At 42.2% G+C, this 15,223-nt stretch overlaps 1 protein-coding gene across 2 annotated transcripts in view; it reads left to right on the top strand.

The window, feature by feature from the left end:
• The window catches only part of LOC126230334 (fatty acyl-CoA reductase 1-like), a 263,811-nt gene that overhangs the window by 88,868 nt on the left and 159,720 nt on the right, over positions 1–15,223 (top strand). For both annotated transcript variants that reach the window (XM_049942393.1, XM_049942392.1), the window contains exon 5: positions 2,647–2,756. In XM_049942393.1, the coding sequence (XP_049798350.1) occupies positions 2,647–2,756 (110 nt within the window). The remainder of the gene's footprint in view (positions 1–2,646; positions 2,757–15,223) is intronic.

Genomic DNA, 15,223 nt, shown 5'->3' with positions numbered 1-15,223 from the left:
TTCACGTACATGTATTTTGTTAATTGAAAATAATAAGTAAATTATTGTTATGATGGAAGGCCATTCGCAATAGTGATAATCTGTAAATAGATCTCAAAACATAATTTATTTTTACACTATACACATAAAATCAATGAAATTTCTTCACATCATATACACAACAGAGAATACAAAAGGAAACAAAATGAAGCACCATTTCAAATTGTCAAGAATGATCTTCTAAATACCCTGATTTGTGTCAGGCATATTACATGTACACTGGTAAGAGATGGCCAGACAGAACTGATTATATTCTAGTGACTGCAGCATATTTGTATTATTCCTCAAGTGGAGATTGACATCAAAATCATTCAATGCAAATAGATTTGCTAACTTCTCACAGAGTTCTTCCAACACTGAAGGCCATGTCAGTTCCTGTGCCATCGAGTCTTTGGGGTGATCAGATGGCCAAGTTTTGTCCTCAGGTATGATGGTCAAAATTATTTTTTCACATTGACCTCCCACCTTTCCATAGTTTTAATAGAAACTAATGGTGAGTTTCGACTGAGAATTCGACGATCTCTTTTTGAAGCCCAAAATGTCGTTGTGAGAGCATCAATCTTGGTAAACAAACGTCTGATCAGGTCAAAGGATGTTTGAAACATGTTTTGTTTCCCATTGAGTGAGAGGAATCTGTATTATTGTTAAATTCTTAGAGCTGTGAATGTGGAAGAACCATATAGGGCATCGTACCTGAGGTCAATAAAATTGATCTAATGATCGCAAGGGACTCAGTGGCACAGGTACAGTCATGAGATGTGTACAGCTTTCAATGTTGGGTGAAGTTTGCGAAAAAATTTTCAAATCTAGATTTTTTGAATGGTTTTGATATCAGTCATTACTTGAGAAACAGTATAATCAAGCTGCAATCATTAGTACATAATCAATTCCTTTCGCCAAGCCTTACCAGTGTTCTGGAATATGCCTAATGCAAATCAGGATATTTTGAAGATCATTAGCAACAATTTGAAATCCTGCTGAATTTACTTTTTTTTGTTTTTTCTGTCATGTATCTTATGCTTAGAAATTTCATTAACTTTTTGTGTATGATTTAAGTAAACATTATTTTTAATCATTTATTTACAGGTTATTATTATTGTAATGATTTTGCATCATGATAATGACATATTTACAATTTTTAATTAAAACAGTATGCAAACGCAAAACGGTAAATCAATAAAAAAAATGCGTGTCAAACGTAAAAAAAAAAAATCAAAACACAAAGTAAATTAAGTAAATTTAATAACATCATCTTTCTCCTACGCTCTGTCAAGCAGCATGAACTTCGTTTCCAATTCCCAAATTACTAGATAAATAATGAATGTTTAGATATTTTAAATAGATATGTTGAAAATACTCTGACAGCACGTTGGTTACAGTTTATTTAGCAAAAATGGTATTTCAGCTTTAATACACATGGATGAAAGTAGCTCGCAAGCTTCTTTAATTTGTATTGTAACAAAAGTTTTTGTTTTTGAGAATTAATTAAAGCTGGTGTGATATTTCGCAAAAATTCAAATTAATAAAAGATTCGGTTATATAGTTTTCAAGAACGTTAACTTTTATACGACAAACTTCTTTTATATATTGTCGTGTCCTCCAAACCTAATATGCCGAATTAGCTCTTGGGGTGTGTTTTACTCCTTAAAAGTAAAATTGTGCACAATCAAAAAATATTTATTGCATTTTATTGTTTTCTCTACACACCTGCTGAGTTTAATGAAGATCTCGTTTATTGACGCTTGGGTATATTCTCTTACGAGGATTACTTCTTCATCATGAACAAAAGTAAACCTGTTTACTTGTTGTGTAGTGAAGCACAATCTGTTGTGAAGAAATATAACAGGAGAAGGCATTTTTGTACGAAACACATTGCTCAACAGCAGCTTACAGGCAATAACGAAAATACAAATTAAAGTACTCTTCTTCTTTCTTCGTCCTCGTCCCGCGTCAACACGAGGCTGGCATTGTTATGAACTAATGTGGCGTCGTTAATTAAAATCCTGGAAGTGGCGCACTTATTCATACGGCTATCCAGGTGTGTATAAAACTAAAATATTTGTTGCCAATTTGGAAACTCAAGTCGGTGGAGTTTGTTCTGATGGAACACCTTTGATGGTCGGCACAATTCGTTTTGGTGCGTTACCCTGTAAGCATCAACGTCACGTGCACTACAGTTCTGACTTTAGGCGCTAGATGCGCTGCTGTCGCATCACATAACGAGGCGACCCACGAACTTAAGTAAGTATGTGAATCACGCACGTGGGTCGTCGGAGGGTGCGTCACGTGACTTTTGTCACTTCAGTGTATTCTGTAACAGTTCTTTCTATGTGTGTTCCAAGTTTTGTCGAGCAATGTTAGTTGACATCGTCCTTAAGTTTTGCACACCAGTTTAGCACATTGGTTACAGAGGACTAATTACAATGGTCTAATCGCCAGCTGTTCAGCTTCATATAAGAGTGAGATGTATAGGTAATCATTTAGTATGCATTAGTTTTCCAACGTGACTCCCTTTGTTCAAATCGTGCTAAAATTTCTCACTCGGGAGATTTATGTTAATTCAGGTGCAGATTCAGTAGGATTTTTCTGAATGCAAATATGTTCCAGGATGCTGGGTGATTGGCCAAACACTTACACCTTCACCAAAGCGGTCGCCGAGGATCTAATACGCACACATGCTGCTGGACTACCTGCCTCAGTCATCAGGCCTTCCGTTGGTAAGTTCAATATATATTTGTTCTCGAAGTATAGGATTACCTTAATCCCTAAGCAGATAAATTTCGTAGCTTTAGAAGCGGTTCAGAAGTATTCCTCATCATAATTGTAGGGCAATCAAACTCTTTCTAAGCAGCAGAAGATACAAATGTTAATCTTATGTACTGCAAATGAAATACCTGAACCAACGGGTTCATTGCTGTGAGTAAGTATTTTCTTCTAACACGTTGAGGTGTAGCTTTTTGGTGTCTTGTGCAAAATTTCTAAATTATCCTGCATATGGCCTGATTCGTGGTTATCGGTGTTGAGACGACTACTGAGGGCAATGTTGTTCTGATCATATGTTTGCTCTCTAAATCGAAATGCAAGGTTCCAGCCACTTAGCCTTGGCAGTTTATTTTATGATCATTCGCATTAGAAGGAAAAGAAATCTTCATTAACTGTAAAAGTTAACGACAGCTCCCGCTTAATGAAGAAAATTATTTCAGACTGAACTGGTTACCTTGAAATTGTCCAAGACTTGATAGCGCAGCAGCAGGGCGAGTGGGGCGGGCTGACAACAGGGCGTTGCCAGCCTGCTCCACCGTGTGTTTGCAGCGTCCAACTCCACAACTAAACACAAGAGCCGAGACACGTCGATGAGACCGTAGCCCGTAGCCGACAAATCTTTCTTTGTGAATGAGTTAATGTCCTTACTGTTTATTTTAATGACAAGGTCATTAATTATATACTCAACTCACGAAAAGAAAAAGAAATTGTAATATAGTTATATTAACAACAAATGCTGAAGGGGAGGGAGGAGGGGGAAAGTTACGTTGATACTAAACCATCATAAAGTTTACTGCTCCACATTTGATTTAAGTAATAATAATAATAAACACTCCATCTTCAGGACACGAGTGGCCTACCGGGACCATCCGACCGCCGTGTCATCCTCAGGGGAGGATGCGGATAGGAGGGGCGTGGAGTCAGCACACCGCTCTCCCGGTCGGTATGATGGTATTCTTGACCGAAGCCGCTACTATTCGGTCGAGTAGCTCCTCAGTTGACTGAGTGCACCCCGAAAAATGGCAACAGCGCATGGCGGTGGGATGGTCACCCATCCCAGTGACGGCCACGCCCAACAGCGCTTAACTTCGGTGGTCTCACGGGAACCGGTGTATTCACTGCGGCAAGGCCTTTGCCACATTTGGTTTAAGGGAAGACATAATTAGTACATAATGCAATAGTTCATTACGATTGTTAGATCTCCAATGGTATTGAAAAAGTACACGAAGGTGACAAAAGTCATGGGATACCTCTCAATATCGTGCCGGACCTCCTTTTGCCCGGTCTAGTACAGCAACTCGACGTGGTAAGGACTCAACAAGTCGTTGGAAGTCCCCTGCAGGAATACTAAGCCAATATGCTTTTACAGCCGTCTATATTTTAGTCGGGCGAGGACACTGCACAGGTGCCGTTCGTGGCCAAATAATCTTGGGTGGAATCTGCATTTACAGTATGTTCAAGCGTGTATTTCTCGTATTGTTTCCATATTTCAGTGCAACCCGTCTTTGCATGGGTACATAGACTATAGTCAAGAGGTTCGTAGAATAAGTACACTGAGGTGACGAAAGTGATGGGGCAGCGGTATGCACATATACAGGGCTATTACAAATGATTGAAGCGATATCATGAATTCACTGTAGCTCCATTCATTGACATATGGTCACGACACACTACAGATACGTAGAAAAACTCATAAAGTTTTGTTCTGATGAAGCCGCACTTCAGGTTTCTGCCGCCAGAGCGCTCGAGAGCGCAGTGAGACAAAATGGCGACACGAGCCGAGAAAGCATATGTCGCGCTTGAAATGCACTCACATCAGTCAGTTATAATAGTGCAACGACACTTCAGGACGAAGTTCAACAAAGATCCACCAACTGCTAACTCCATTTGGCGATGGTATGCGCAGTTTAAAGCTTCTGGATGCGTCTCGGTTTAAAGTTTACGGCCCCTTTTTCTTCTGCGAAAAAAACGTTACAGGACACGTGTATCTGGACATGCTGGAAAATTGGCGCATGCCACAACTGGAGACCGACAGCGCCGACTTCATCTTTCAACAGGATGATGCTCCACCGCACTTCCATCATGATGTTCGGCATTTCTTAAACAGGAGATTGGAAAACCGATGGATCGGTCATGGTGGAGATCATGAACAGCAATTCATGTCATGGCCTCCACGCTCTCCCGACTTAACCCCATGCGATTTCTTTTTGTGGGGTTATGTGAAAGATTCAGTGTTTAAACCTCCTCTACCAAGAAACGTGCCAGAACTGCGAGCTCGCATCAACGATGCTTTCGAACTCATTGATGGGGACATGCTGCGCCGAGTGTGGGAGGAACTTGATTATCGGCTTGATGTCTGCCGAATCACTAAAGGGGCACATATCGAACATTTGTGAATGCCTAAAAAAACTTTTTGAGTTTTTGTATGTGTGTGCAAAGCATTGTGAAAATATCTCAAATAATAAAGTTATTGTAGAGCTGTGAAATCGCTTAAATCACATGTAATAACCCTGTACAGGTGGCGGTAGCGTCGCGTGCACAACGTATAAAAGGGCGGTGTGTTGGCGGAGCTGCCACTTGTGCTCAGGTGGCTCATGTGAAAAGGTATACAACGTGAATGTGGCCGCACGACGGGGATTAACAGATTTCGAACGCGGAATGGTTGCTTGAGCTAGAGGCACGGGCCATTTCATTTCGTAAATTTAATATCCGCGATCCACAGTGTCAATAAGGTGCCGAGAATACCAAATTTCAGGCATTACGCCTCACCTCATGGACAAAAGATTGGCCGACGGCCTTGACATAAGAGCACAGAGCGGTGGCGTTTGCGTAGAGTTGTCAGTGCTAACTGACAAGTGACACTGCGTGAAATAACCGCAGAGATGAATGTGGGATTACGGCGAATATACTAATTAGGAAAGTGCGGCGAAATTTGGCGTTAACGGGCTATGGCAGCAGGTGACTGACGTGCTCGTGTCCTTATCGGTTGCACCACAGACGACTGAAAAACCGTGACCTGATCAGAAGAGTACGATTCCAATTGGTAAGAGGTTACGGTAGGGTGCGAGTGTGATGCAGACCCCACGAAGCCATGGTCTCAAGTTGTAAACAAGAAGCTGGCGGTGACTCCATATTGGTGTGGGCTGCGTTTACACGGAATGGACTGGGTCCTGTAGTCCAACTAAACTGATCATTGAGTGGAAATGGTTGCGTTCGGCTACTTGGAGACAATATGCAGCCAAACAACGATGAACGTTCTGCACAATTCCAGTGAGTCGTCTGACCATCCACATTGCCCGACATGAATCCCATCGAGAATTTATGAGACATAACCGAGAGGTCAGCTCGTGCACAAAATCCGGCACCGGAAACATTTTCGCAATTATGGCCGGCTATAGAGGCAGTGTGACTCACTATTTCTGAGGGGGCTTCCAATGACCTGTTAAGTCCATGTCAGGTTGCTGCAATACGCTGGGGAAAAGGAGATCCGACACGTTCTTAAGTTGTATTCCGTGACTTTTATCACCTCAGTGTAGGATCACAATCTAACCAAAGGTTTAGTGGCTTTCACCAAAAGTCGGAAACATCATAAACAACATGAATTTGACTCGCTGCAATCACCAGGACGACGAGTACACACCCGTCCATTTCCGTGTCCGACACACGACTCGTATCACACAGCCCCAGAGGGAACACATAACGCAGCAAGTATGATACGAAGAGCGCCAGAGTCGATGGAACGCTGGCACCAGTGGCGCCAGTACGATCACGCACGCGCCCCCATGCAAACCCCCAAGTCTCACCCGGTGAAATCTACAAAATAGTATTATTGTACGACAAATCAGAAAGAAAAAACTAGATCTTCCGCCCATCATGACCCTCGCTTTTCCTGAAGCCAATGACTGTCGTAACTGCTGTCAGGAAGGCCTCCCAGTGGTTGTTTTAAAGGATTGCCCCGTATTCTTACACGAGATGCTGTACTTCAGAGCCATAAAATTGAGCACTAGGAATAGACGTCCAGAAATATGGACCGTTTTACTTTTGTCGATGATCAAAAGTGGTGTACGTTGTCTTGTCCACTGACGTCCAATTCTCAGACACAGAACATATAATATTCAACAACATTTCACAGAATATCGTCTTGAGGTTCTGCTGCCATCCGAAAAAAATTAATGATTACACCAAGGTGACAAAAGTCGTGGGTACCTACTAATATCGTGTAGGATCCCATTTGCCCGGCACTATGCAGAAACTACATGTGACATCGACTTAAGAAATCGTTGGAAGTCCCATGCAGAAGTAATGAACCATGTTGCCTCTATAGCGGTTTATAATTCATTTTCCGGTGCTGGATTTTGTACACGAACTGACCTCTCGATTGTGTCCCGTAAATGTCCGATTGGATTCTTGTCAGGCGAACTGGGTGGCCATATCATCGCTGACATGGTACATTGTCATCCATAAAAATTCCATCGTTGTTTTGGAACATAAAATCCATGAAAGTAGGTGGGCAAGGCAGGTGCCACCCTAAAGTACAGTTATCCAAGATGGCGGTCGTGACTTCAGTTGATGATGCAAGTGCGTGACGTCACGTGACGTCATCTTATGACGCGATTTACGTCATTCAATATGGCTATCGCGACGTCAGCTGATGACGCGAGAACCGTTACCCAAGATGGCGGGAAACCGCCACGCCCCCCTGGCAGGAAGTTTCAATTTTGGAGCGAAGATAGGACAATTGGGCTATCTTTACTAGCTTAAGAAAATGGCGGGAAAGAAAGGGTACTTGCGCTATCTCAACTAACCTAAGACCACGGCGGGAAAGTAAGGGCAGTTGGGCTACCTCCAGTAGCCTAAGTCACATCAACACAAGCTCTTCCTAGGAACTGGTGGGAATAGGACTCACCTTGTGCTGGGCATTTTATTTAAACAATTAGAAGCAGTAACGCTATCAAGTGTGTTCGTCATGGGCTAGTGTTATCCTCTTGGAAAATTGGCGGGAATTTCGAATTTTGCTCTAAGAGCTCACTCGTGGAGCTGAGGGAAAGACTATGGTTCTGCCCCCACTAGAGGCTGCTCATAATGCCATTCAGTTCGAATATAAGTTGTTTAAATTTGTATATATTTGTTTAAATTTATTATCTACCTACAGCATTATCTCGGTGTTACTACAAGATGCTAAGTTATCAGTTCTTGTTGAGCTGTCAGTGTTCAGTTAGCGAGGTGTTGGTGCCAGATTGGGGGGGGGGGGGGGGGAGGGTTAATAGCTGTATTACATGCACTCATTCAGCCAAGGAGTTCATCCACAGCTCACTGCATGAAGAATTGAAGCGAGCATTAATGATTGAACATATCAAGTAGAAGAATACGGTTCCACAAATAAATGCTTTGCTTTAAAGATGCATTACACAATGCATGGAAACATCTACTCTGCTGGAATTGTCTGATATTTCTACAACCTACGTATTAGCTTCCATCACACAAGAGACAGCTACCTCCAGTCTACCAGACCAAAGAACTGACCTAGTTCACGAGTTCACCGCTACAGGGCGCCTCGATAGGTCACATTATAGTGCAGTTCAGTCCATAGGAGCATGATTGAGTCATGTGTTTTTCTCAGCTGCAAGTCTCCCCCAGCCTCCTCATCTCCCTGGAGGGGAAAACTGCCACGAAATGGAGTCAGCCTGTTCTGGGCTGCTGGAGAGAGAAACGAATGTACTCTATTTATTTCTTTAACAATTTATTTAGAGACGGATGCCACCTGGTTTATTTACTACGCTGACAGAAAACACTCACAAAAATGGTTCAAATAGCTCTGAGCACTATGGGACTTAACTTCTGATGTCATCAGTCCCCTAGAACTTAGAACTACTTAAACCTGACTAACCTAAGGACATCACAGTCATCCATGCCCGAGGCAGGATTCGAACCTGCGACCGTAGCAGCAGCGCGGTTCCGGACTAAAACGCCTAGAACCGCTCGGCCACAGCGGCCGGCACACTCACACTGCCGGCGGTCTAGAGGGGGGAAACTGATGTGAAGAGGAAATCAGCCTGTTCTGAGCTGCTGGAGAGAGGAAGGAGTGTATTCTATTTATTTTTGAAGAATTTATTTAGCCAAGGATTTCACCTAACTTATTTTTAATGCTGATGCAAAACACTGACCCTGACATGCTTGGAGTCACGATGTACAGTTTACAGACCTGGAAAGTACTCGTAAATAATGCATTGTGCTGATGTCTAGAGACGTGAACAACTCGTAAATTACCGAAATAATCCAGTTCACACCATACAGACGTGCAAACTACTGGTAGACCACCGATATAATTCATGCAAACACGCTCACAACGCTTAAACACATTATAGTAAATCAGTGCACAAACACTCAGTGCATGTTAAAAATGCAACTTATCAGCGAAACGGACTCTGATTATACTGTTTGGAAAGCCCAAGTGCACCCCCTAACAAATGGAAACCGTCCAGATGTAGGAGAGAAAAGTTAGGTTAGTGTACTTTATTTATTTTGTTTGGCAAATTAACTTTATTATCCATCGTAATTATTTAATTAACGTCGGTCCTAATTTCACAAATATATGCATAGCGCTGCACAAGAACGACCTAAAATCGCAAAATCTAACTATGCCATTCAACTGGTCTTATCCCACTTGTAAAAAAAATTCCCAATACCACTCGAAACCGACGCAAATATCCTTCCTAATTACATAATTATTCACAAAGATCGGTCCTCATTACACAACTATATGCATAGCACTGCACAGGAACGGAAGTACTCCGCAAAAACTGACAAATAGTCTTCTCCTCCTGGGAAAAAAATTATACCACTTGAAACCAGCGACAGAAACACCCAAACCTACCCTACTCCTACAAACTGGGGGGGGGGGGGGGGGGGGGGGACGTTCAGTTGACTAGATCCTGATGTTGGTCAGAGGTGGGTTAAAAAAAAGTGTATTACCTGCAAGCATATAGCATCCATCCTTGTTAGACGTCAGAGTTCACTCCACACGCCCACCAAAAACCACCCGAAGCGAAGTCAATACACACTATCACAGTGGATAGAAAACGAAAAGCATCACAGTACTGGGGGATATCGTCGTCCTAAAAGACTGCATTCTCATCAATAAGCAATCACAACCTGTTAGAAGCAGTTTAACTTGTCGCGAAATTGAAGTAGATACTTCCTGTTAGTATGGGCAGAGGCCATTGTTGGCGACCGGAATAAAATAATAATTGGATTCTTTTACCGACCTCCCAGTTCAGATGAAACAGTTGCTGAAAGGTTCAAAGACAAGTTGTTTCAAACACGTACCCGACTCATACGATAATAGTTTGTGGTGACTTTAATTTTCCCTCGATATGTTGGCGAAAATACATGTTTATTTCCGTAGGTACCCATAAAATATCATCCGAAATTGTGCTAAACGCATTCTCTGAAAATTATTTCGAGCAGTTAGTTCATGAGCAAACGCGAATAGTTCAAATGGTTCAAATAGCTCTGAGCACTATGGGACTTAACTTCTGATGTCATCAGTCCCCTAGAACTTAGAACTACTTAAACCTAACTAACCTAAGGACATCACACACATCCATGCCCGAGGCAGGATTCGAACCTGCGACCGTAGCGGTCACGCGGTTCCAAACTGACGCGCTTAGAACCGCACGGCCACACCGGCCGGCACGCGAATAGTAAATGGTTGTGAAAACACACTTGACCTCTTAGCAACAAATAATCCTAAGTTAATAACCAGCATCAAAACCGATATAGGGATTAGTGAACACAGGGTTGTCGTAGCGAGACTGAATATTGTAATCCCCAAATCCTCGAGAAATAAGCGACAAATATACCTATTCAAAAAAGCAGATAAAAATTCAATTGACGCCTTCCTGAGAGACAATTTCCAGTCATTCCAAATTAATAATATAAGAGTAGACCAGATGTGGCTTAAATCCAAAGAAATAGTATCGGCAGTAACCAAATAAACTAACAAACGACGGAGCTGATCCTCCTTGGTACACAAAACGGGTTAGAACACTGTTGCAGAAACAACGAAACAAACAAGCCAAATTTAAACAGACGTAAAATCCCCAAGATTGTCTATCCTTTACACAAGATCGAAACTTAACGTGGAGTTCAATGCGAGACGCCTATAACAGTTTCCACAACGAAACATTGTCTCGAAACCTGGCAGAAAATCCATAAAGATTCTGATCGTATGTGAAGTATGTTAGCGGCGAGAAACAATCAATGCTTCTCTGCGCGATAACAATGGAGATACTATCGAAGACAGTTCTGCTAAAGCAGATTTACTAAACACAGCATTCCGAAATGCCTTCACAAAAGAAGACGAAGTAAATATTCCAGAATTCGAATCAAGAATAGCTGCCAACATGAGTAACGTAGAAGTAAATATCCTCAGAGTAGGGAAGATACTCAAATCACTTAATAGAAGCTAGTCTTCTGGTCCAGACTGTATACAAATTAGGTTCCTTTCGGAGTATGCTGATGCATAAGCTCCATACTTAACAATCATATACAACCGTTCGCTCGACGAAAGATCCGTACCCAAAGACTGGAAAGTTGCAAAGGTCACACCAATATTCAAGAAAGATAGTAGGAGTAATCCACTACATTACAGGACCATATCGTTAACGTCGATATGCAGCAGGATTTTAGAACATACATTGTGTTCGAACATTATGAATTACCTCGAAGGAAGCGGTCTACTGACACACAGTGAACATGGGTTTAAAAAACATCGTTCCGGCGAACACAACCAGCTCTTTATTCACATGAAGTGCTGAGTGCTATTGACACGAGATTTCAGATCGATTCCGTATTCCTGGATTTCCGGAAGGCTTTTGACACTGTACCACATAAGCGGCTCGTAGTAAAATTGTGTGCTTATGGAATATGATCTCAGTTATGTGACTGGATTTGCGATTTCCTGTCAGAGAGGTCACAGTTCGTAGTAATTGACGGGAAGTCATCGAGTAAAACAGAGGTGATTTTAAGCGTTCCCCAATGTAGTGTTATAGGCTCTTTGCTATTCGTTATCTACATAAACGATTTGGGAGACAATCTGAGCAGCCGTCTTCGGTTGTTTGACTAATTAAGTCATCAGAAGATCAAAACAAACTGCAAAACGATTTAGAAAAAATATCTGAATGGTGCAAAAAGTGGCAGTTGACCCTAAATAACGAAAAGTGTGAGGTCATCCACATGAGTACTAAAAGGAACTCGTTAAACTCCGGTTACACGATAAATCAGTCTAATCTAAAAGCCGTAAATACAACTAAATACCTAGGTATTACAATTACGAACAATGTAAATTGAAAGGAACACATAGAAAATGTTGTGGGGAAGGCTAACCAAAGGCTGTGTTTTATTTGCAGGACACTTAGAAAATGTAACAGACCTACTAAGGAGACTGCCTACACTACGCTTGTCCGTCCTCTTTTAGAATACTGCTGCGCGGTGTGGGATCCTTGCCACGTAGGACTGACGGAGTACATCGAAAAAATTCAAAGAAAGGCAGCACGTTTTGTATTATCGCGAAATATGGGAGAGAGTGACACAGAAATGATACAGGATTTGGGCTGGAAATCACTAAAAGAAAGGCGTTTTTTGTTGCGACGGAATCTTCTCACGAAATTCCAGTGACGAACTTTATCCTCCGAATGCGAAAGTATTTTCTTGACATTGAACTACATAGGGCGGAACGATCACCACGATGAAACAAGGAAAATCAGAGCTCGTGCGGAAAGATATAGGTGTTCATTCTTTCCGCGCGCTATACGTGTAGAGAATTGTGAAGGAGGTTCGATGAACCCTCTGCCAGGCACTTAAATGGGATTTGCAGAGTATCCATGTAGATGTAGACGAAGACGTAGATGGGATGGACCTACCATGCTGAAAGTCTCACGGCCCTTGCGGCCACGCGCCCCAGCCGAAAGCCTCGCCGAAATGCCTCATGGCCGTGCTGGCTGGCGCCAAGGCGAAACTCCCGGCCAGTCACCGCCTGCATCGATAGGATCACACACTTCGTCAATACAATAGTAGGTATATAGATAACAGGACGGCTTTCCCCCAAATGCTTCGTGTCCGTCTAAAAGTATAGTGACGCAGCTGTCCCTAGGGGCTACGAGGCGCCACTTGTTTGACGTCACGTAGTATGCAGAAGGGATGGATAACATTCCATCAGAATTTCTAAAATCATTGAGGGAAGTGACAACTAAACGACTATTCACGTTGGTGTGTAGAATATATGAGTCTGGCGACATACCATCTGACTTTCGGAAAAGCATCATCCACACAATTCCGAAGACGGCTAGAGCTGACAAGTGCGAGAATTATCGCACAATCAGCTTAACAGCTCATGCATAGAAGCTGCTTACAAGAATAATGTACAGAAGAATGGAAAAGAAAATTGAGAATACGCTAGGTGACGATCAGTTTGGCTTTAGGAAAAGTAAAGGGACGAGAGAGGCAATTCTGACGTTACGGCTAATAATGGAAGCAAGGCTAAAGAAAAATCAAGACACTTTCATAGCATTTGTCGACCTGGAAAAAGCGTTCGACAATATAAAATGGTGCAAGCTGTTCGAGATTCTGAAAAAAGTAGGGGTAAGCTATAGGGAGAGACGGGTCATATACAATATGTACAACAACCAAGAGGGAATAATAAGAGTGGACGATCAAGAACGAAGTGCTCGTATTAAGAAGGGTGTAAGACAAGGCTGTAGCCTTTCGCCCCTACTCTTCAATCTATACATCGAGGAAGCAATGATGGAAATAAAAGAAAGGTTCAGGAGTGGAATGAAAATACAAGGTGAAAGGATATCAATGATACGATTCGCTGAGGACATTGCTATCCTGAGTGAAAGTAAAGAAGAATTAAATGATCTGCTGAACGGAATGAACAGTCTAATGAGTACACAGTATGGTTTGAGAGTAAATCGGAGAAAGACGAAGGTAATGAGAAGTAGTAGTAATGAGAACAGCGAGAAACTTTACATTAGGATTGATGGTCACGAAGTCAATGAAGTTAAGGAATTCTGCTACCTAGGCAGTAAAATAACCAGTGACGGACGGAGCAAGGAGGACATCAAAAGCAGACTCGCTATGGCAAAAAAGGCATTTCTGGCCAAGAGAAGTCTACTAATATCAAATACCGGCCTTAATTTGAGGAAGAAATTTCTGAGTATGTACGTCTGGAGTACAGCATTGTATGCTAATGAAACATGGACTGTGGGAAAACCGGAACAGAAGAGAATCGAAGCATTTGAGATGTGGTGCTATAGACGAATGTTGAAAATTAGGTGGACTGATAAGGTAAGGAATGAGGAGGTTCTATGCAGAATCGGAGAGGAAAGGAATATGTGGAAAACACTGATAAGGAGAAGGGACAGGATGATAGGACATCTGCTAAGACATGAGGGAATGACGTCCATGGTACTAGAGGGAGCTGTAGAGGGCAAAAACTGTAGAGGAAGACAGACATTGGAATACGTCAAGCAAATAATTGAGAACGTAGGTTGCAAGTGCTACTCTGAGATGAAGAGGTTAGCACAGGAAAGGAATTCGTGGCGGGCCACATCAAACCAGTCAGTAGACTGATGAAAAAAAAAAAAAAAAAAAAATGTATGCTCGAGCAGGGACCGGATGAGAGCCACCGTATTGTAGACAACTCACCCTCCGTTCTGTGCTCGATTATTTATTTAAAATCAACTTGCCTCCTATAATAAAGCAACGATTAAGAACAAAAAAAAAAAAGAAAAGAAAACATTCCCGACCAGAGTAAATGTCGTCTTTCCACGAAAGTAGACAAAGTCCAGTTTGATTTAGTTTTATGAGAAAAATCGATATAGGCTTTCCACGTTCGACTGAGAAACGTGTCACGTCTGCGAAGACATTTACGTGGAAACTCGAAAAACAATATAGAGCAAACCTATATTTCCGCTCATGAATACAAATATCAGTGAAGTAGCAGATTCCAAATCACCCCCTATGATTTACAACGTCAAATATGGGCTTTCTCATATCTAGAGAACCAGCCAATGTGTCTACCACCTGCTAGATGCACATACCACATTCTATCTTCTTTCAACTAAATAAGGAAGTCAAATGCGAAGAGGCAGTCAACAGAACAATTTACAAATGGCTCTGAGCACTATGGGACTTAACTTCTGAGGTCATCAGTAGAACTTAGAACTACTTAAACCTAACTAACCTAACGACATAAAACACATCCATGCCCGAGGCAGGATTCGAACCTGCGACCGTAGCGGTCTCGCGGTTCCAGACTGTAGCGCCTCGGACCGCTCGGCCACCCCGGCCGGCTCCAACAATTTACATGGTAGGGTATAATGGCGCAGCACAAACACGAGTCCATATTGAATCTTAT

Source organism: Schistocerca nitens, unplaced genomic scaffold (genome assembly GCF_023898315.1).
Source record: "Schistocerca nitens isolate TAMUIC-IGC-003100 unplaced genomic scaffold, iqSchNite1.1 HiC_scaffold_380, whole genome shotgun sequence".
NCBI lineage: Eukaryota > Metazoa > Arthropoda > Insecta > Orthoptera > Acrididae > Schistocerca > Schistocerca nitens.
Note: the sequence above shows the minus strand (reverse complement) of the source record. Positions and strands in the feature narration are given on the sequence as shown.